The sequence below is a fragment of the Lagenorhynchus albirostris genome, chromosome 2, assembly GCF_949774975.1.
Source record: "Lagenorhynchus albirostris chromosome 2, mLagAlb1.1, whole genome shotgun sequence".
Lineage (NCBI taxonomy): Eukaryota > Metazoa > Chordata > Mammalia > Artiodactyla > Delphinidae > Lagenorhynchus > Lagenorhynchus albirostris.
Genome location: NC_083096.1, coordinates 52,941,286 through 52,964,074, shown reverse-complemented (window position 1 = coordinate 52,964,074; position 22,789 = coordinate 52,941,286). Strand labels below are relative to the sequence as shown.

General features: G+C 45.1%; 1 protein-coding gene across 1 annotated transcript in view; it reads right to left on the bottom strand.

The window, feature by feature from the left end:
• Window positions 1-1,248: 1,248 nt before the first annotated feature.
• ASTN1 (astrotactin 1) overlaps window positions 1,249-22,789 on the bottom strand; it is a 325,315-nt gene continuing 303,774 nt past the window's right edge. The window contains exons 21-23 of the mRNA XM_060142171.1: window positions 19,151-19,251; window positions 6,182-6,365; window positions 1,249-2,204 (exon numbers count right to left, since the gene is read on the bottom strand). Of these exons, the coding sequence (XP_059998154.1) occupies window positions 1,967-2,204; window positions 6,182-6,365; window positions 19,151-19,251 (523 nt within the window). The 3' untranslated portion in view covers window positions 1,249-1,966. The remainder of the gene's footprint in view (window positions 2,205-6,181; window positions 6,366-19,150; window positions 19,252-22,789) is intronic.

Here is a 22,789-nt window from a genome sequence, read left to right as displayed (position 1 = left end):
AGGTGAGACACTGGCTTCTGAGGCATTTCACCCACCGCCCGGCACTGACCCCAGGTGGGTCTCAGTTTTCTGCCAGCCTTTGCTCTGGAACTGAGGGGGCTGCATTCCAGAGTCGATATACTGTCTTTCCATCTTTCTGCAGAAAGATGCAGAGAGGGGCGTGAGGTCACCTGTGCTTGCAGCCCTGCCACAGGCTCACTCTCAGGCACTGGCGGGGAGAAGTCTTGTGCTGCAGATCCGTGGTCCCAAAGGACGCCTCGGCTGCAGGGTTAGGATGCACTGTGCCCTCCTCCCACTGCAACGCACTGCAGGCATATCTGTGCCACGGAGGCAGGGGCCAGGGAGAGCTGCGCGTCCAGGCAACGTGGAAAGCAGAGCTGAGGAGGGCGAGGGGTTAAAATCCTGTGCTCTGGAGTCCGACAGCCTGAATTCAAATGGTGGTTCAGGTAGGTAAGAAACGAGCTGTTGCTAGAATTCAGCGATACGTAAAGTGCTTAGAGCAGCGTCTGGCACATAGTAAGCACTCAATAAACAAGCTCTGTCATTCTAGCCACTTAGGAAAAACTCAATAGGGCTCAATGACAGGCCTTATAGATTCTGCATCTCCTTCCTGACCTTTCTCTTGTGTTTCCAAATGAGGAGCCCTGGTCAAAGGCAGGGTGGCTGAACGTGTGTGTTCAGGCCTCTGAGGTGTGTGAGGACAATTAAGGCCATTGCTGGTCCACAGGGCCCTGCAGAGCTCTTTCTGAGAGGCTGGACTTCCCGTTGGCCAGGTCCCCACTTGTGCCACTGCCAATGCTCGGGGAGCGGGGCAGAAGCAGTGGCCTGGCCCTTACCTGTGGTCAGGGGAGCTCACCTACACAGAACCTCTGCTGCTCCTGGCAACTAGATGGGGGGTGAAAATGGAATCCTCACCCAGAGAAATGATTTGCAAAACTAGCAACATAACTAAGCAAATTTGGCAAAGGGGAGAATGGACGGAAGTGTTTTGTGATGGGTAATAACTTGAGTTCACTAAAACACTGACATGGAGGCCTTGACCCGTCCTGACCAGAGCGTACATCAGCCAGGACGGATCTGTGCAAGGTAAGCGGCGCAGACACCACAGAGAATCCGGGCATGCGACGTGCACTACTGGTCTGCAGAAGTTCACTCTGGAGGTACAGGAGCTTTTTAAAAGAAGAAACCACATTTTTTTTCCGAGAACATGGACTGCTAACCAGACTCCCAGGTAGACTGCTCTGCAGGTGCATTAGACAGGTAGCATTTTATTGCCTCTTAAAGATATATTGTTCAGAGGAGAAGGCAGAGTTCTTCCAGAAGGAGATTTAATTCCCTTAAAAATCCAGGAGGCCGACCGGGGCCCATAATGGAGGCGAAGTTCACCTTTGCAGTGTGAAGATAGCAATCGGAAGGCCGGGGGCGGAAACCATGAGACCTACACAGGGGCCACCTTCCCAGTTTTCTTGCTGTTGTTCTCTGTGAGCAGAGCTTAGGCTCTTAGTGTGAGAGCTTTCCTAGGACATCTGAGGCTGGGGTCAGAGGCCACTCTACAACTTTCTGGCCTCATCTCTGTCCCCAGGTGCAAGGGACATAGGAACTCAGTGAGCACAGAGTGCACCAACCTAATGGCCCTTTCATGAGAAGCATGGCAGAACCCGAGCATTTTGATGAACCTCTTGGACAAAAAATGAACAAAACAAATTAACCGCAAAACAAGCCCCAAAGTAATTCCCTAAGAAGAAATTTAGGAAGCCCTGGCTAGCAGGCTTACTGACCACACAGATGGAGAACATGATACCCGAGAAGTTCTGCAGGAAGCAAGGATCGCCTTCTCCCTAGTTTAGATGTTGCCTGTGGAGGTTTGAACGTTCCCTTAAAAACATTAAAAATCCACACACCAACCCAGACATTTCCCCTCCTCTCTCCTGCTTCCTTCTGGCAGCTGCTCTCTGGCATCATGGCGCTAGATGTCTTTGCTGTCCCCATAATCGTTGTAAGGGATGCTCAGGGTCTGCTCCTCACACGTCTTCCTAAGGTCCCGGCTAAGCTCTGACCAGTCAAGTCCGTAGGGCTTGATCTCGCTGTAGCGGCAGCCCAGGTACTTAAGGGAGCTGCGTCGCAAGCTTATCTTGGGTTCCTGAAGGAGTCCATTGCACCAATTGCTGAGATCCCCAAGCTGAGAAAGGATGAGGCCAGCTTTCCTACGGATCAAGCATGGAGGATGCTTAGGTTAGAAAGAAGAGAAGGCAGGAAAGGTAAACAGTGTGAGACTTTAAACTTCAAGAGGGAAGAGCCCCGTTTATTTTGCTTACTGTTCCATGGTTGGCACTTAGAAGAGGGGGAACCTCCATAAATACTTGTCAAGAAAATGAATGAATGAATGGAAGAATGAATGAATGGAAGAATGAATGAATGAATGAAATAATTAATTAATAAGGACAGACGAGCAAAGTAGGGCACCAAAATGGAAACAAAGAAACAAAATGCAATAAGGACAAATAAGGAAGAGAAAATGACATACTTTAGTGGGGATTTATGCTCTTTTCAAATCATAGAGCTGACAAATCAGATCAATTTACTTTAAAGCCAGTAATTTATCACCATTAAATGACAAATAATGTGTTTGACTGGATGTTTCCCTTTTCAAGGGTATTTCTGAACTGAGCAGAAGCCGCCAATATATTGTACTTTGGGGGATATCAAGTGTAACTCATTATGCCTGTATGAAGGTAATTATAGTGTAATAAGGGCACGAACAATAGTGCCCTCAGTGCATATGGACATAGGGTCATTCTTTGGGAAAATGCAGACTCCCAGTGGCACGCAGCACCTAGTTAACCCCCAGGTGAGCTCCTGCTCTGCTCTGCAATCTCCCTCGGAAAGTCAGGAGGCTAGTGCCATTGAGACCCCTGAGACCCCATCCAAAGAGTGGGAAGAAGACGAGGTGACGGGAGGGCACCTGAGCTTTTGCAGATCCCTGAGAGAATGGGAAGAGGAGGGCAAGGTCTCCCCAAGTTCACACACACTGTAAAGGAGTGATCCCACTGGGCCAAGAACAGGGTGTGAGACCCCCTGCGCATAGCTTGGGGAAGCGGGCTGTCGCCAGGATCTAGCTCACCGGTGTACAGCCTCTTCTTGGCATCCACTTCTGGTGTTAGAGATGGGACTGCCTGATGGCCAGTTCTCAGCCCGCACTGGCTTTGACTCTGAACACTTAGGATAAGTGAAGGAACGGGGATCCCCTCATTTAGCTGTGTTCTTTCCCTTCTTCAAAAAACCATGGGTGACCAGAGACCCATGAAAGAATAGTCTCTTATTCCAACAAGCCCACGTAAGGCTCTAAAATCTGTTCTGGAAAGTTCAATGAACAGGACCCCTTGCAGTATTTATCAACTGCTAGGCTAACTTCACACGTGAGGAAGCATCTCTTTTCTAATTCAATCAACAATTCTTTCCAGAAACTGGAAGTTTCTTCACCAAGTTTAGAATGAGCTCTCAAGAACAAGAAGCACATTCATTTCATGCCTCTTCTTCCGTCCTGGCTACGAGCATCACAAGGGGTGAGCTCACCGCATTCCTAGGAGGGCAAGCGAGAGACGGGTGGGGATGACAGACGTTGGAAGCAAGGTGTTGAGCTGTGGCAGCAAAGTCAAGGGACCCAGAGAGTGTGAGGTCATCGGAGGCCAGTCAAGTTTTCTCCCACTGCAATGGTGCGTCAGAGAAGATCAAACAAACACTCTGCCGACTAAGTCACACCTTATGCAGATTGCCTCTTCTCTGCCCATCAGCCTCTGCCGTTTGGCCAAGCAGGCTTTCCAAAAGTCGTCATCAACAGGGACTTTGGTGGCCTTCCTCTTAATCTATCCTGCTGCATGTCATTAGCTGTTGACACATTCTTGGGATGTGGACAAAGGGGGAGAGAAGAAAGAGTAAAGGGCAGCATCTGCCTCATCTTGAAGAAATGGATAAAGGAACACATCCTAGCCATCCTTTCAAACAAATGGATTTAATTAGCCCATAGAGTCTTTTGTGGCTATTTTCATTGCTCCCTTTTTTAAAAAAGATAATAATTAATTTGGGTATGTCCTTGACCGTCTCAGAGCCGCCTTCTTTCTTAAGAGCAATGCGACCAAGGCTGTCCTCAAGGTATTTCAACTCTCATGGAGGCTTCCATGAATTTTAATGGAATTGGATTTAACTGAAGCAAGGGAATACTTTCTGCTTGCTTGCAGGGCATATTTACCCTCTGACCCTTTTCTATTTATTCTCACAACTAACTCCAAAGTGGTGAAGTATCTCAAGGCAGGAGACTTCTTGTTTCCTGTGGTTCTCCCCCAGATCCATGACACTGAAAAGCGAAACTTGATTTTCCACAAGCTAATGAAACTACAATTTTCCCCCCAATATATAGCCTTAAAAAACCAGTATTACACATGAAAGAGTCTCCTGGGAAGACTCCTGAGAATCTTCTCTTTTTGAGAAGACAGTGTCAAGTCAGCAGCAGGCCTTGCTTTACAATGAGATCGGCATTTGTTTCCCCTGCGCACTTTCTTCATTAACCAATTTTCCTTCTGACTCTTGAGTTACAAGAGAGAAATTTTAAAAGCAGTCCAAATTCCCTTGGAAGTCAAGATGATGTATGCAATGTTAGTGCTATTCAAATTGTGACATTTATGCTCCTTGACAAAGAACTGCATATATGTACTCAATAAATGTCAGAAGGAGGGAGGAGAGAGCATGAAGGGAATTGGGGAGAGAGCTGGAGAGAGGGGATGATATTAGGTATGAGTAATAATAAGGACAGGAGTGACGGTAAGGTATGGAGCAGGGAGGCTATTTCTTAATATATATCTACCTTCTAACCCAGGGTTTGCTTTTTACCAAAATTGAGACAGAACAAATTAAAGCCCCCTTATATATTTCCCTCTGTGTCCTGTCCATAGCCATGGCATCTGTTTGCCCAAGAATAACCAACCTTTATAAACTTCGGGAAATAATTTATGGAATGCAGAAAGATTCTTCCTGACCTTACACATAAAATCATTTTATTTTAGGAAGGTAATCCTATATTTTCTCCTTTCTTCAAAAGTAAGAAAATAGCTAGTGGGCGGGGGATGTCCTGTACAATGGTCTTCTAGAAAAGTTTATAAATTCAGGTCATATGAGGCATCCTGAGACTAAGTCTCCTTTGCAATTGATCAGATATCAGACAAATGGGATGACTTTCGGGTGATGCTTTTATTGATCCCTTTTGGCAGGACAGCAAGAATTCTGAGTGCCAGAGGATCCTACTGTATTGATTTTCTTCATTTATTTTTTTCCTCTCTTTCTTTCTCTTCTTTCTTTCCTTCCCTCCCTCCCTTCCTTCCTTCCCCTATTTTTTTTTCTTTATGAACTCCTAAATAGTTTGGGGACATATAAGTTTGGCGACATTCCACGTGAAAAGCCTCTTCACTGTGTTTATCTGAAAATCTTAGTATTTCTAGAGAAATCTTCTCTTCTCAGAGCAGCAATACACAGCCATGTTGAATGGAACAAAGGAAGGGTGTTATCTCTATGCATTCTTCCCATTCCTCTCTTTCCAAGAACTCTATCTGGGCTATATAACCTAAAAGCAGGAGTACTGAGTATTGGGAAGTTGTAGCCTTGGGGCCAGGGCAAGTTGGCAAACACTACATTATCCTAACTTTGGCCAGGTTAGATGTCAAGATGGGTCATTGGCTACCCCCATTCTGCCTTTCAAGAGAATGTAGAATTTAGCTCGAAATACGTCTGTATAATGCACATAACATAGGTAAAGTTCATATGCAGTAAATATTTTTGGATAACCTCTTCAATAAAATTTCTAATTTTCTTTCAAAAGACTATAAGCTTTGGGCTCCTACAGTTTAGCCTTTGGAATGCTGTGTCAGCATGATAAGGAGGGGGTAAAACAACTCAAGGGCAAAGGTTTTTTCAGAGTTCAGGAAATGCATTCATGGCTTGACTTAAATACAGCATAAATACAGCTTATCCATAACTAATCAGTATGAACTGAGCTGTCTAAAAGCACAGGACTTACAGCAGCTAAGCTCACCCAGGATATCTGCAAATTCATGAAGGCAGTATTATAGTGGAAGAGGTACAAAATTTCAAAAAGCTGAGGTCTTTAAAAGAGATAATGAAGTTTACTGATTACCTGGGGCCTAATTCATCCTCACACCGCCAGGTGAATTCTCCAAAACTCTCGTAATGCTGGTTATAGTGGTAGAGGACTCGATGGAGAGTGGGGGAACCCAGATCCAGGAGGGTGTTGTAGGCGGTCTGCTGCTCCTTCCCACTGGTATAGCCATTGAAGAGATTGTAGATCTTGTCTGCTATTTCTGAGGATGGGAGAAAAGGCCAATAAGTAAGATTATACATATATATATATATATATATATATATATACACACACACACACACATATACATACATTATACACACACACGTATATATATATATATATATATATATACATAAATGATTATAAATACAGGCACATAGGTGTGTATATGCATGTATATGCGTGTGTGTGTGTATGTGTGATATTACTCAAAGAATACTGAACCTACTGCCCTATCAGGTTTCAGTTTTCTCTTCTATACAATGAAAGGCTTCAAATAGAATCTCTCTAAGGTCAACTTAGGTGATAATATTCTTTGTCTTCACCCATGTTTCCTAATAATACAGAGCCTGAGGCAAGAGCTCATAGATTGATACTGTATTGGCAAATGCATTCCCAGAGAAGCAGGACGGAGGATAGAGAGAAATGAGGCAAGACAGGAGGCAGAGTGAATGTAAGAAAATGCTCGAAGGAGTTGATGGCTATGTTTCGCAGGAGAGGATGTATGAAGCTATTGGATCCTCACTGGTCCATCTGGGGAAGAACAGAAGAAGACTTTATACCCAGCTCCCATTCAGGATTGGTCCATGGGGACTTTTCACATTTGCCCCCATGAGGCATTAACTCCCCTGCACCTCTAGGCTGCATGCTTGGGTACAAAGTGAGTCCTGCAAAAGCAATGGGGCAGCCCTGGGCAGCGGGGAGCAGCCTTCGGCTCAGGGATGAGGTCAGGAACTGTCAGGTTGCGCCTCCAGCAACGTGAAGAACCTGGAGTAGCCACAGCGCCAAGAGCAACCTAGCCCCGACTGCAGGAATGCGGGTCTTTTAGCTAGGGCCACCCAGACAGGGAAGAAGGCAAGCTTGCAGATCTGTGCTGACATGTACGTTGAATCCAGTGCATTCTACAGTTCCAAACGAGCGATCTTTTGGCTTAATTTATACCTCTTATATTTCTGCCTCCAGGGTATACATTGCTAAGATTGAACTTGGTGATGTGGCAAAGGGGCAATGAATTTGTGTAGCCTTGGCATTTTCTCCTGTGGCGCTCAAAGCACTTTATCATTAAATATTTTCTTATTAAACCTGTCAGAAAGGAGATTTGTTGACATTTTCTTTCTAAACAGCTGGGAATTGAGATCTGGAGAGCTTTTTCTCAGATCCAGTGTTAAATCAGGGGATGAAGAGACTAAGTCTACAGGCTTCTAAGCCAGACTTTGCCCACTTGACCCCCTGTTAGCCTAAAGGCCCTGATCCCTTGTCACTACTCCAAGTGAATTCAAGGCTGCTGGCGATGACTGAGTCATCATTTTAAGAGTTTCCTGGGTTGGAATGAATAAAATTTCTACCTCTACTCTGCCCAAGCATTGCAATAATTTCCCTTTTTGTCTATCTTGCCCATTGCCTATGAAAACAGGAGCCAGACCTCACTTCCCCAGTGTCCTGAGTGGCAAGAATAAGGCCAGACAAAATAATAGATCAAAAAATGTTAGCTAAGTTAATGAAATTTATGACCTTGGCAGTCATTTGAATCCACTTTGGTGGAGGGTTTCTGGTGATATATCTCCAGACTTGGGTTGTACCAACCCTTTAGCAATTAAACCCTTGTAACCAGCATCTTTAAGCTGCAATAAAAATAATTTCAGCTGAGAAATCCATTCAGATTTTCAGGACTTTAAAATTCTCAGGTTGTTAAAATAAGATCAAGAGATAAAGTGGACAGTGATTTAGACTATAAAGATCTCTGGTATTTATTATATAGAATATAAAGAATATAAATAAAAATTATACAGTATATAAAGAGCTCTGGTATTTATGTATTAACATCCTACTGATTGCCAAGAACTTTACATGTGTGAATTCTAATCCTCATACCACCACTGCACAATGAATATAAATGTCTTCGTGCTACAAATGAGGCCAGGTTACCTGCCCAAGGTCATATAGCCAGTGTGGGCTGGAGTCAAGCTTTAAAACTCTATCTTCCATTGCTCTTTTGCACCTGCTCAGGGGATGGTAGTGTTTAACCAATTTAAGATACAGGAGGCAGGGTCTTGGGGGATGCTTTCTGGGGTGACTATTTCTGGTAGAGGACATTGCCCTGGCTGGCCCATAAATTCCAAGTAAAAGAGAGTCCTAGTAGATATGCAGGGAGTCTGTCATTTCTGGAGTAGAAATGGAAAGAAGCAGAAGGACTATTCTAAGAGCTGTGCTTGTTCACTGGGAGGCAGGGAGTACGTACTTAGAGAAGAATGACCAGCAGTGCAGAAACGCGGGTGAATAGACCAGAGCCCAGACAGGGAGGTTCAGGGTTCCTTCTCTCTTTTTTTTTTTTTTTTTTTTTTGCGGTACGCGGGCCTCTCACTGCTGTGGCCTCTCCCGTTGCGGAACACAGGCTCCGGACGCGCAGGCTCAGCGGCCATGGCTCACGGGCCCAGCCGCTCCGCGGCATGTGGGATCTTTCCGGACCGGGGCACGAACCCGTGTCCCCTGCACCGGCAGGTGGACTCTCAACCACTGCGCCCCTAGGGAAGCCCAGGGGTCCCTTCTCTTACCCTTTTACTGCTGTCAATCTGTTCTTATTTCCAGTGATGGGACATAGCATCACAGGCCTAAGGCCCTGGTTGTGACAGTCTACTGAGCAACAGTGATGACTGAGAAGGTGTTTTCTGGCATACTTACTATTCTCCTAACACAATAGTAATATCCAGCTAGAGTAGGCTAATGCTTCCCGTTAGCAGAAGCATTTGTGCCTGAGACCAGGCGGCATAGTCCCAGTTTCTACCATAAATCTCCTAAAACCAAGATAATCTAACACCAGGGTGTGCTTAAAAGGCTTCATCGGTAAACGGGATATTATATTCAGAAAAATCTACACGCTAGGCTCCTGGAGACCGAATATTTCTGGCCCCTCCTATCTCCAATGAGGGAATTTATGGATATTATTTCATTAGCTTTCAGAGCATCTCAAGAATTCACTAACTCAAAGAAAGTTAGACTATAAGATACTTTTGGTTATCATTTAACCCAGCTTTCAGCTTCACAGAAGTCTCGAGTTTTCCAAAACAGGTATCTGTCTTCCCTCTCTTTGACATGCATGGTGTTCAGGAATAGTTAAAATGCAGGTGAAGAGATGGCAGGGTGTCTACATACACAGCTTCATCACAAAAAAAAAAAAAAAAGAGAAGGGAGCCAATATCTCTCGGGCATCAGAATAAATGAACAGGGCTGGGACTGAAGGCTTCAGATCCAAAAGTATGGTTAAGAATAGGCACCATGGGGAATGTAAATTGATACAGCCACTATGGGGAACAGTATGGAGGTTCCTTAAAAAACTACAAATAGAACTACCATACGACCCAGCAATCCCACTACTGGGCATATACCCTGAGCAAACCATAATTCAAAAAAGAGTCATGCACCACAATGTTCATTGCAGCTCTATTTACAATAACCAGGACATGGAAACAACCTAAGTGTCCATCAACAGATGAATGGATAAAGAAGATGTGGCGCATATATACAGTGGAATATTACTCAGCCATAAAAAGAAACGAAATTGAGTTATTTGTAGTGAGGTGGATGGACCTAGAGTCTGTTATACAGAGTGAAGTAAGTCAGAAAGAGAAAAACAAATACCGTATGCTAACACATATATATGGAATCTAAGAAAAAAGAGAAAGGTCATGAAGAAACTAGGGGTAAGACGGGAATAAAGACACAGACCTACTAGAGAATGGACTTGAGGATATGGGGAGGGGGAAGGGGAAGCTGTGACAAAGTGAGAGAGTGGCATGGACATAGATACACTACCAAACGTAAAATAGATAGCTATTGGGAAGCAGCCACATAGCATAGGGAGATCAGCTCGGTGCTTTGTGACCACCTAGAGGGGTGGGATAGGGAGGGTGGGAGGGAGGGAGACGCAAGAGGGAAGAGATATGGGAACATATGTATATGTATAACTGATTCACTTTGTTATAAAGCAGAAACTAACACACCATTGTAAAGCAATTATACTCCAATAAAGATGTTAAAAAAAAAAAAAAGGAATAGGCACCATGACATCATATGGAGTTGGGCTCCACTACACTAGCTGTGTGGCCTTGGACATGTTACTTAACCTCTCTGGGTTTTAGTTTCCTTGTCTGTTCAGTGATGGTTAATAACACATATCTTCCAAGGTTATTGTGAGGCTAAGAGTGATATCGAATGTAAAGCATTTCTTTAGCATGATGTCTGGACAAAGCAAGTACACTTTTATTCATTAATTCATTCCGTAAATATTTTTACTGAGTGCTTACCACGTGCTTGACATTTTTCTAGGGACTTGGCTACACCAGGGAGAAACTCTGACAAAAAGTCCTCATCCTATGACCCTTACAGTCTGGTGGTAGGACACATTCAGCTAAGCAATACACATAATAAATAAGTAATATACAGTGTGCTAGAAAGTGGAGAAAAGTAAAACAGGAGAAGGAGCATTGGGAGTGCTGCATGGGGCATTGCAATTTTAAATAGAGGGGTGTCACTGAAAAGATGACATTCAAGCCATGGCTTGGAGGAGGGGAGAGAACGATCTGTGAGGATATCTGGGGCACAGCATAGGAGGGAGAGGAAATGCCAGCACGGAGGCCCCCCCAGCTATGGTGGGCAGCAGACCTGAAAGCAGCAATAAGCCATGGTGTCTGGAAGTGAGTGAGGGGGAGAGTTGGGCAATAGCAGATATTATTTTTTAAAATTCCTGTTACTGGTTCTCTACTAGATCACGCTTTTTCCCAATGCCATGACACAGAGAGAGGCTGAAACACAAGAGTCCAAGCGTGGGGAAATAGTCTTATTTAAATGAGAGGAGTGACTCCAGGGGCAAAAGGGAGCTTTCTTATCCCCCAGCAGTGGTTGCTCTTTTTCCTATGAAATAAGAATCCTGGGAAGCACCTATACCTTCTGCCAATGGCTTCCTCGGCTGCTGTAACAAAAGTCTCCTGAACGGAGGTCCTAAGTCATCATTTACATTATTTCGGGGGGAGCTACCTGAAACCCCTGTCTGTCCCCACACTGAAGTAACTGACCATAGAATTCCACGTGAAAACTTGAGGACAATGAATCCCAACTGGCTTTATACTTTTGTCATTCTAAGCACTGTCCAAATTGCAAAGCCCCTTTCCCCCATCCTCCAAGTCTGTCTGTCCTCTCCCCTACCCTGCTCTCCCCATGCTGCTCTGTGCTTCCTTCACACCAATGATTCTCAAACTTGAGAATTCAACTTGATTCACAAGCTGGAAGGCTTGTGAAAGCACAGATTCCTGGTTCCCACTGGAGTTCCTGATTTAGTAGGTCTCAGCTGGAACCTGAGAACTGGCATATCTAACAAGTTCCAAGGTGAGGCTGATGCTGCTTGTCTGGACCACACTTTGAGCACCACTGTTCTATACTCATTCATTCTCTCAAAACGTTCTTACTTCCTCTGGGACCAACACTGTTACGTGGCAACCAACTCTCCGTTCACCCTTGACCTTGGAACGCACTCTTCCTTCCCTCCATACCCCTGCGTTGGCTGAAACCTGCATGACACCTTCTCCAGTATTGAGGGATCCTTCTCAAACACCAGAAAAGAGCCACCTCCCCGAAAACAACTTTTTCTCTCAATATATGTAAAAGTCCGTCCACTTTAAAACCTTACCTGTCTCTTTCTATTTCCCACCACTCACTTCCTAACTATGCTTCTCCAGACATGGCAGCATCTAGCATCTGGTTATCTTCCCCACCTCATTTCTTATCACCATTTTGGGTGACTTCACTGCCAAAATGAAAGGCCTGCTTAAGTCTAGAGACTCCCCCATCATCAAAGCCAAGCACTGGGCTGAGAACTTCTCCAATTCTGAAATAATAAATCCAAATATCACATAAGTACTGTGAACACAACCTCTTTTCATGGTTCCTATACTTCTTACTGCTACCAAATCTGTTCTTCAATGACAGAAACCCCAAGTCCCTTGACATCTTCGTTCACTCCAGGCATCAGTCCTGTATTTACATCCTTTTCTACTTAACCTGATCTACGCGGCCCATGGCTAGTGTCCTCAAGTAGCTTGCTCCATCTTCTGCTTTTCCTTTACCTTCACATAGGCTGCTAGGGTCTGCCAGGGAAAAATCACAAGCAGTTGAACTAGGTGGTCTTGCTTAGCTGACCTAGGTGGTCTTGCTTCAGCTAAGCACTTTGGACACACCTCTATACATCGCTTTTCACAATATAGGATAAGGCTGGAAGAACTCTTCATTCTCTGATGCTCCACATCCAATCCATTTAGCAAATCCTTTTAGTTCTACCATCAAAATAATTTAGAATTGGACCACTTCTCATCACCTATATCCTGATCATTCTAGTTTAAAACAATATCATCTTTCCTCTGTATTGCCATAGCCTTCTAATCGGTCTTCCCACTTCCACCTTGGACCCAATATTTGGAGTCCATGCTCAACAAAGTAGACAGAATGGTCCTGTAACATTAAGTCTGATCATGCCATTCTTCTGCCCAAAGTTTTCCAGGGCTTCCCATCCCAGTCCCTAGCAGAATCCCATTGCCTACTCTGATGACCAAGCATTACAGGATCTTCCCCACAGCCTCTCAGAGTTCCTCTCCTGTTTCTTTCCTTCTCATCATCTTTCTCACCAGAGGAGCCTCCTTTCTCTTCTTCAAACACGCCAAGGATGTCTGCACTGCAGCTCCTCTATTGGAATGGACCACCTCCAGATATCTGTGTGCTTTCCTCCTTCTCCTTCCTCTCAGCCCACTCTAGTTGAAATTCTACCCCCCGCCTTCCTAAACCATTTCCCTGCTTAAATGTCTCCATAATGTATTTCACTATCTGAAATATTACTTATTTTGCTACTTTTTTGCTTTGTCACCCCTGCTTAAATATAATCTCCATGAGGCAGGGGAATTTTGCCCCCAATGCCTAGACCAGCTATTTAGTCATGGCTTAAGATAAGTTGTCTGATTTGATAAATTCATGAAATCTGATTATAAAGTTCTTGAAAATAGATTCTGAACCTAGTTCTTTTTGTTTCTTTAGCATCGAACACCAGATTGTGGTATTAATTAATAAATGACTGTGGAAGAAGCAAATGAAGAAATGGATAGGATTTATGTTTGGCATCAGGAAAGGAGGATGGATGTTGGAGGAAAGATGAATGAGAACTAGACTTCACTTAGTGAAGCCACATGAAGAACCGTTGAAGGTCATGCCCCAACCTAGAGACTAGGTTGACCTTATTACTGACTAGCCTTTCCTGCTGGGAAAAGGGTGTTTTCAGTAAAACATTGGTAGAAACTTCCTTGCTCAGTGACTTTACTGTCATAAGGCAGTAAAATTCTTCATAGAAAGTATCTAGTTTAGGAAAATGATCGTATAAGAAATAGGGTCTGGACTGACATGTACACACTGATGTGTATAAAATTGATGACTAATAAGAACCTGTTGTATAAAAAAATAAATAAAATAAGATTGAAAAAACAAAAAGAAATAGGGTCTGGCTTCCTGCTAGATAATTAGGAGCTGAGGTCATGCTCTGGGTCACTTAAAAGGTAATTCCCATTTGTCACTAGTTGTAAACTCAACCCAAGTGAGCTATATTTATGATCGCCATCTGGGTTTGAAGGAGGCAAAGCTTATGTTTTTTGGCATAACGGCCAGGCCTGTATTAATTCGCAAGGATGTCCTCAATTAGTCTAACTCATTAATCTCCACATGTGCCCCGTACAGGACTCCTCTCTGGCTGAAGGATAATGGGACCTGGGAATGTTATTTCATTCTCTCAGCATTAAGTTGCTTCTCGTGCTCCCAGCTGGTCTGCTGGGATTTCAGAAAGTCTTCTTTGTCAGGGAGCACAAATGGTCAGAAGCACATCTTGATATGCTTTGGGGACGAGATTAACACAAAGAAGCCCCACAGAGAAATAGTATAGCGGTCTCTCCTGGGCAGATTATTCTTTGCTGGCCACTCTTTATTCCAGAGTTGCTTCTATCCATCTATTCCTGCAGGTGGCACTGTCTGGCATCTCTCCTACGTGCTATTCACCCCACTGATGTCCAACCAGCCTGCTGCCTATTCAGCAAACAAGTCCAAGGTGCCTACCACTGCTGGCAAGGACATCAGCAAATTCTCCAAAACGGAAATAGCTGGGACACCTTCTCAACACCTGTTCTTACTCTGGCTTGGAGTAAGAAATCAACAGATGATGAAATAAGGGTAACTTGGGTCCTTCCCAGTCTCTCATCTAGGTGTTTTCAACCCCCGATTCTGCTTTCATCATCAAGGGATTTCAGAGACCTTCAAAAGTCATTCAGTCCATACCCTACAAACCAGGCAATACTCACTCCACAGAGAAGCACATTTGTCTTATACTAAGGGTCTCCATTCTACTATAACATCTCTCAGTGGACACCAATAATCCTGAGAAGGAGAATTATTTTGCTATATAAATTGAACACTATTTTTTTATGTATTGATATGTCTTTTCTTCATCAGTATTGAGAGCCAAAGAAAGGTTTTCAGTCTTTTACATAATAATCCTCTAAATATCTAATTTAACATTGCAAGCAAAATAGGGATTGATGTCAAATAATGAGTCTGAGCGCAGGCCCTGTAAGATGCTAGCTTTGTGACCCTGGTCAGCTTACTTACTCTGCTCCGAATCTCAGTGTCTACATCTATAAGATGGGGGCAATATTCTATTCAGTCAGTAAATAGTTATTAAATTTAGTTAGGTCCCATTTGTTTATTTTTGTTTTTATTTTCTTTACTCGAGGAGGTGGGTCAAAAAAGATCTTGCTGTGGTTTATGTCAAAGAGTGTTTTCCTATGTTTTCCTCCAAGAGTTTTATAGTGTCCGGTCTTACATTTAGGTCTTTAATCCATTTTGAATTTATTCTTGTGTATGGTGTTAGGGAGTGTTCTAATTTCATTCTTTTACATGTAGCTGTCCAGTTTTCCCAGCACCACTTATTGAAGAGGTTGTCTTTTCTCCATTGTATATCCTTGCCTCCTTTGTCATAGATTAGTTCACCATAGGTGCATGGGTTTCTCTCTGGGCTTTCTATCCTGTTCCATTGATCTATCTTTCTGTTTTTGTGCCAGTGCCACACTGTCTTGATTACTGAGCTTTGTAGTATAGTCTGAAGTCAGGGAGCCTGATTCCTCCAGCTCTGTTTTTCTTTCTCAAGATTGCTTTGGCTATCTGGGGTCTTTTGTGTTTCCATGCAAACTGTAAAAGGAAACCATAAACTAGACAAAAAGACAACCCTCAGAGTGAGAGAAAATATTTGCAAATGAAGCAATGGACAAAGGATTAATCTCCAGAATATTCAAACAGCTCATGGAGCTCAATATAAAAAACAAAACAACCCAATCAAAAAATGGGCAGAAGGGCTTCCCTGGTGGCGCAGTGGTTGAGAGTCTGCCTGCCGATGAAGAGGACACGGGTTCGTGCCCCGGTCCGGGAAGATCCCACATGCTGCGGAGCGGCTGGGTCCGTGAGCCATGGCCGCTGAGCCTGCACATCTGGAGCCTGCTCCGCAACGGGAGAGGCCACAGCAGGGAGGCCCGTGTACCGCAAAAAAAAAAAAAAAAAAAAAAAAAAGGGCAGAAGACCTAAACAGACCTCTCTCCAAAGAAGACATACAGATGGCCAAGAGGCACATAAAAAGATGCTCAATATCACTAATTATTAGAGAAATGCAAATCAAAACTACAATGAGGTATCACCTCACACAGGCCAGAATGGCCATCATCAAAAAATCTACAAACAATAAATGCTGGAGAGGGTGTGGAGAAAAGGGAACCCTCTTGCACTGTTGGTGGGAATGTAAATTGATACAGCCACTATGGAAAACAGTATGGAAGTTCCTTAAAAAACTAAAAATAGAACTACCATATGACCCAGCAATAACACTATTGGGCATATACCCTGAAAAAACCATAATTCAAAAGGACACATGTATCTCAATGTTCACTGCAGCTCTATTTACAATAGCCAGGACATGGAAACAACATAATGTCCAATGACAGATGAATGGATAAAGAAGATGTGGTACATATATATACAATGGAATATTACTCAGCCATAAAAAGGAATGAAATAGGGTCATTTGTAGAGTTGTAGATGGACCTAGAGTCTGTTATACAGAGTGAAGTAAGTCAGAAAGAGAAAAAAAATCATATAGTAACGCATATATGTGGAATCTAGAAAAATGGTACAGGTGAACCTATTTGCAGGGCAGGAATAGAGACACAGACAAAGAGAATGGACATGTGGACACGGGGGGGAAGGGGAGGGTGGGACAAACTGGGAGATTAGGATTGGCATATATACACTACCATGCGTAAAATCGAAAGATAGTGGGAACCTGCTACAAAGCACAGGAAGCTCAGCTTGGTGCTCTGTGATGACCTAGATGGGTGGGATTAGGGGGGAGGGACGTCCAAGAGGGAGGGGGTATATGTATACATATAGCTGATTCACTTTGCTGTACAGCAGAAACTAACACATCATTGTAAAGCAATTATCCTCCAATAAAAATAAATAAGTACATAAATAAATAAATATTTATTGAGTTCCTACTCGAGAACAAACTCTAGGCATGGTTAATGATCTTAACAGAGACATTGACTGATGCTGGAAGTTTAGGTTGGGAAAGTTTCAATAAGAGAAATATTGTGTCTAAGCTGATGTGCTAGTAGCCTGAAAATCATCTTGTTCATGGCTCCTGACTCCAGTTGTATCAGGTTGACCATGAGGGACACAATCCCACAATGTATACTCCTTAATATTTACTGAATACTTACTACTGGACAGGCACTTAAAAACACTGTACATAAATTCACTAATTTAACTCTCACGAGAAACTTATTATCTAGGGTACCATTATGCCCCACCCCATTTTACAGAGTAGTAAACTGAGGCACAAGGTGACGTAACCTGCTCAAGGTCAAGTAGTTAGATGGTAGAGCAGAAATTTGACCCTGGGTGGTCTGACTCCAGAGTCTACGTTTCCTGGAACGAGTCAGTCACCATGCTCCTTTCTAAGTGTTAGGGACATAATCATAGGCAAACAGAGACCAGAACTCTGCTCTCATGGAACTCACTGTCTAGTGAGGTAAATAGATATTGAACAAGGCATTATAATAACAAACTGAGATAAATGTTCTGAAAGAAAGAAACATGGTACTATGAGGGCATCTAGCAGTGGCCCTGGACCCCTTCCGTACTGAGGAAGGACACTTGCTCTGAGATCTGCAGGCTGAGAGGAGTTAATCAGTGAAAGGGGTGGAACTGGAGAGTATTTGAGGTAGTGAGACTAACACGTGCGAAGGCTCCGTGTTGGAAATGGAAATGGTGTGTTGGAGGAACTGAGAAAGGCAATGAGGCTTCAGGAAATACAGAGGTTGATAGGGAGTGTGGGCAAGAAGAGGCTGGTGAAGTGGGCAAGGGTCCCTCCATTTAAGTCCTAATATGCCTGTTACATATTTTGATCTTCATCACAAGAGGAATAGCAATCCATTAAAGAGTTGTAAGAAGAGGCGTTATGTGATCAGATTTCTGTGTTGAAAATAACAGTGCCTTTAACATGCCATGCACGTTAAATGAGGCAATAAATGAAAGTCCTTTCAGAAGGTGTAAAGTGCTACAGCATCAGTGATTTTAATTAAGGTAGGTCTAGGTCTCTCTACCCACTGTGACTTTGAATCACCCTTTGAACACTGTGGGATTGTGTCAACTCATGGCCAACTTCATACAGCTGGAGTCAGGAGCCACAGGTAAGGTGATCTGAGGGGTACCACATGCCAGCTTGGCAACAGCATTTCTCTTATTAAAACTTGCACAACCTAAACTTCTAGCATCAGTCACCATCTCTGTTAATGTGCATATGCTATCGGTCCATTAGCTGTCCAACTGTTAACAGAAATTACTAGTTGATCAGATCACTTTAACTAGTGCCAGAGCCCCACAGAAGTGGTGCCCAAGAGAGTTAAATTCCGGTTGTGGAGGGGATGTAATAAACCTCAGAGCAAGTGACGATATCAAGACCTCCAGGGAGCTTCATGAGGAGAAGAAGCAGCGAGAAGTGTGCTATTCGTGTAATGGATGTTGACTGAAAACAAACTCTTCCTAATTGACAGGGGCTCATTCTGGTGCACTGAAGAGGGACAATTCTTTACCAAAGAACTGGTCCATAACAACTCTAAAATACAGAATGAAGATTTTGACACATCTTTGTTAAGGAGGGAGTGATATAGCAATTAATTCTAAATCTGTAGCCTTCCTATGCACATCTTTGGTAGGGAGGGAGTGATACAACAATTAATTCTAAATCTGTAGACTTCCTATGCTAATCTTTCAGATGTGTACCAAAAAATACGAAGAGAGTAAGTTATCCGATCAGCATTCTGAGGGCAGAGGTCACAGGTACTAAAGCACCTGGTACCATGTACCTAAGCACCTGGTGCATCGCCATGTGTGTCTGGGGCTTTCACCAGTACCTCCCACTGGCTCTCTGACTTACAGGCTATGTGGAATAACGGGATGCAATGCAGATTTCCGCCAGAGGCAGACGTTGAGGAGTTCCTGGAAAGGAGATGCTCCTGTCCTGAGCCTTGAATTCTCCCCCTTCCCTGCTGAACTCCAGGTTGTTCTGTTTGACTCTCTTGCTCCCCCTTTCCCCATGGCGAGGGGAGGTCCCTGGAGCATCCCTCTGCAGACTCTGCTGGCCTCAGTGTCTCTTACCTTGGGCTTTGACATCATCCACCACTGGGCAAGGGGTCTTCACGATCACGTCACTTGGCCTGGAGCGTCGTCCTGTGTTGTCCACTCCCCACAGGGTGAACCTGGCAGGGAGGGGAGGGTAGCATTAACAGAGAGAACCTGCGGTCCAGCTGACAGCCAAGCCTTACTGGACGGGCGGGTTTGCCCCTGGCTGCTCTCGCCACCCTGCCATGCACTTACTGCCATCACCAGGTCATAAAGTGTGCAGTCTAGAGCCTCTTGCTGCTTCCTGGTAGGTCTTGGGCTGTCATTTGCTGTCTTGAGGATATTACCTCATGGCGAGCATCACAGCATAGAGCAGTGGTTCTCAAAGTGGGGTCCCCAGACCAGTAGCATCACCGGGGAAGTTGATAGTAATGACCATTTTCATGCCCCATGCCAGACCTACTGAATCAGAAACTCTAGGGGTGGCGACAAAGATCTGTGCTATGACAAGCCTTCCAGGTGATTCTGATGCCAGTTCCATTCTGACAACCACCAAGCTGAGGGAAAGAGCATGTATCTGTGGAAACAGATGGTCTGAAGTGGGTCTGAAGCCTCCACTCCCCGCCATGTGGAGTTGTTAGTTAACTCCTCTGAGCTTTACTTTCCCTATTCTGTGAAATGGAGCTGATAATAAAACCGCTTGTAGGTCATTGTGATGATTAAATGAGATAATAAAGCACAGGAAGACCTAGCGCAGTACCTGGAGCTCAATGACATTGCATAAATTACATTAATTCTGTTCTGTCCATCTTGTACCCAGTTGAGGCTTTTATGCCAAGCACTGAGGACTATTCTCCTCTTTAAGTCAGAAGTGAAAACGCCAGAGCTCGGGGTTCCTGACATGCCTGTGACTAGGGGCTCTATCTCCTGCATGCAGTTCCTTCTGACCCACTTAGATGCTCCCCGCCGTGGACCAGGAGTCCAGAGTGGAAACCTTATGCTACCCGGCAACGAAAAGATGTGGTTCTAAGAGCCCCCTCCTCCCTTCAACACACACACACACACACACACACACACACACACACACACACACACACACACACACACACACACACACACACACACACACACACACACATCAGGAAGAGGATGAAGATCCGGCCATCAAAGGCTGAATGTAAAATTTCCCCCTTGGGTGATGGAATTCGATGGAGAGGAAAGAGCGACACCAGGTTCTGCTACTCAGACAGGAATTTGAATATAAGCATGAAGATAACCTCTGGTGTCGGTGCCCGGGACCTCTAACAGCTAATCTAGTGAGTCTAAAGCAAATCATTAATGCGCTTTTCTTGTCTCTTTCTCTTTTGCTGTGTCGCCATGGGAGGCTGCATTTACTGGCGAGTCTGGATTTTCTTTCCTCTTGGCAGAGCTACAGGGAGGAAGAGATGTGAAAAGAAGAAAGATGCCCCACGACAGAGGGGCCAGGTACATGTTAAGGTAAATGAGCCTCAGACAGCTGAACCGATGAGGTAGAACAGGAATGGAAATTGCCTAATGATTCTGTCAGGAAATATAAGTTTCTCTCAGCAGAGAAAAGACAGTCTTGCATCTACGACTGCCTCCCCACAGAGAAGCCCAGGAAACGGTCAGTGTCAAGAACCTGTGTGTCCTGATGTGTTGTCTTCCCTCCCTCTGCCTTCTCCAGTCTCATGCTGGAATCACATCCCACTGGATGTGCTGGCCCAGCTGGGTGCAGACCTGCCCGTGCGCTCCCGCGGGACCGCCCAGCCTCCTTGCTGTCAGTCAGACAAGGACCAGGTGCTTGGCTTTCTCATCTTACGTGCACAAGGTGTCTCTGTCCGTCCTACTGTCCTCTGCTTCTTGTCTTGCTACTTAGTTCAGATCTACCGCCTTACCTAGTACTAAACCCCTCTCCCACCCTGATCCGAAATCCAGGGACTGGCTTCTCCCCCATCACCATCCCTCCCCTCCTAGGTCTGAGTGAGCCCTTTGCATCCAGCCTCACACACTGGGCTGCCTGGATCCCGAGCAATGGCAGCCCCTGGAATTCTTCATCATTCCCCACCCCCCATATACACACCTGATCAGCCTTTTGCTACTATTTGCTACTATTTCTAGAAATGTGACTGAGGCCACCAAACCTGAAGCCAGCATGTCCGCTCTACCCTGTCTGGCACTGCTCCATTTCCCAGTCATACCCCACAAGCCGGTCTCAGGCCAGGTCTCAACTCCCTCCTCTGCCCTTCTGCTCCAGACCACCTTGAGCTGTTTCTCAGAGATGGGCCCGGAGGTGCCTGGGGCAGACTGCAGACCTGCACCTCATGATCAGGGGTTCCCAGATGGGTGAATTCCCCCTCACCCTCATGTACCCTTCATGGAGCGGGAATGTCTCTCACCGGAGATCCCGATGACAGAGCCCCTGACGTGTAGGAATTCCGTCTCCCTGCTCAGAGGTGGGTCGCTTGATCTTTGTTGCAGACTCTGCCCTGATCCCACTTCTGGCTGCCCCTTCTCATCAGAGTCAGGAGATAGGAAGCCCTGTTTGTTGCCCAGGCACTGGCAAAGTCACAGGGCTGCTAGTGTGAGCCAGGCCCAGGGCCCCAGTGCTCTCTTCCTTCACTGGTCCCTCCGCAACTGTGTGTCTGTGTGTGTGAGCCCACACTCCTAAGCCCGCCCCCCTGAGATCCAGACTGCCTGCTGTCCTGTCCTGTGTAAGACGGCCCGGCTTCATCTTTTCCCATCTGCCTCCCAGGGCCCCGAGCATCGCCTTGGGACTCCAGGTCAGGGCTGGCATCTTGCTTCATGGGCTACATGATGCTGTCTGCCTGGATATTTACAAGCTTAGGGGTCACCTGCCCTAGACTGTCTATGGTAGGTTCCAGCCACCTTTTGTAGCGCACCCTTATTTAACCTTGAACCTTTCATTTTTAGCAATTTCCCTGGAGAAATTCCCTGAGAAATGTCCTAAGCTTCAGGTACCAAAGTGGCTGTCAGATGGACGCTCTCTCTCAGTGCCTGGGATGCAGTTAATCCTCACCCCTTCCCGCTTGTCCCACTCCTCGGAGTTTGCTTTGTGCTCAATCCTGCTGTGAGTTCCCACTAACTCTACTGGATCTTGGGCTGGGATGAAATTGTGTGGGCTGTAATTAATTCTCATTATTCTCACCGGGCAATTAGTAAAAAAATTTAGGGTCCTAAGTCCTTACCATTTTTAATAGCAAAGCCCTTACCTTTATTAGGAAACAAAAGTCTTCCCACATCCTTCTAAGGAGAGAGGATGCCTGACCTAAAAACCCATCCTCAGCGGTCCCGGCTCCCTCGGTCCTGGAGGGACCCTGAGGAGTGGTCAGATTATTTTTACTACTGAAGCAAGCCTGGGGAACACTCTACGCGTTTCATGTGGAAATGTCGTGTGCAGTTAGTTCAGGAAGGTCCTCCGTTTACAGTCAGCAGCATCATTTCCACCCTGGACACTCTGAGCATAGTAAGAGGATTATAGCCGGAATTACTGGACAGAAGAGATAAGCCCTGCTCCCAATCCAGAGGGATAATGTGTAAGTCCATTCACTGTCTCGTCCAAAGCTCCCGGGCCCTTTCTACCTCTGCCTGGCTGCTGGGACTGTTCAGCCTGTTGTTAGAGCCTGTGTGACGACA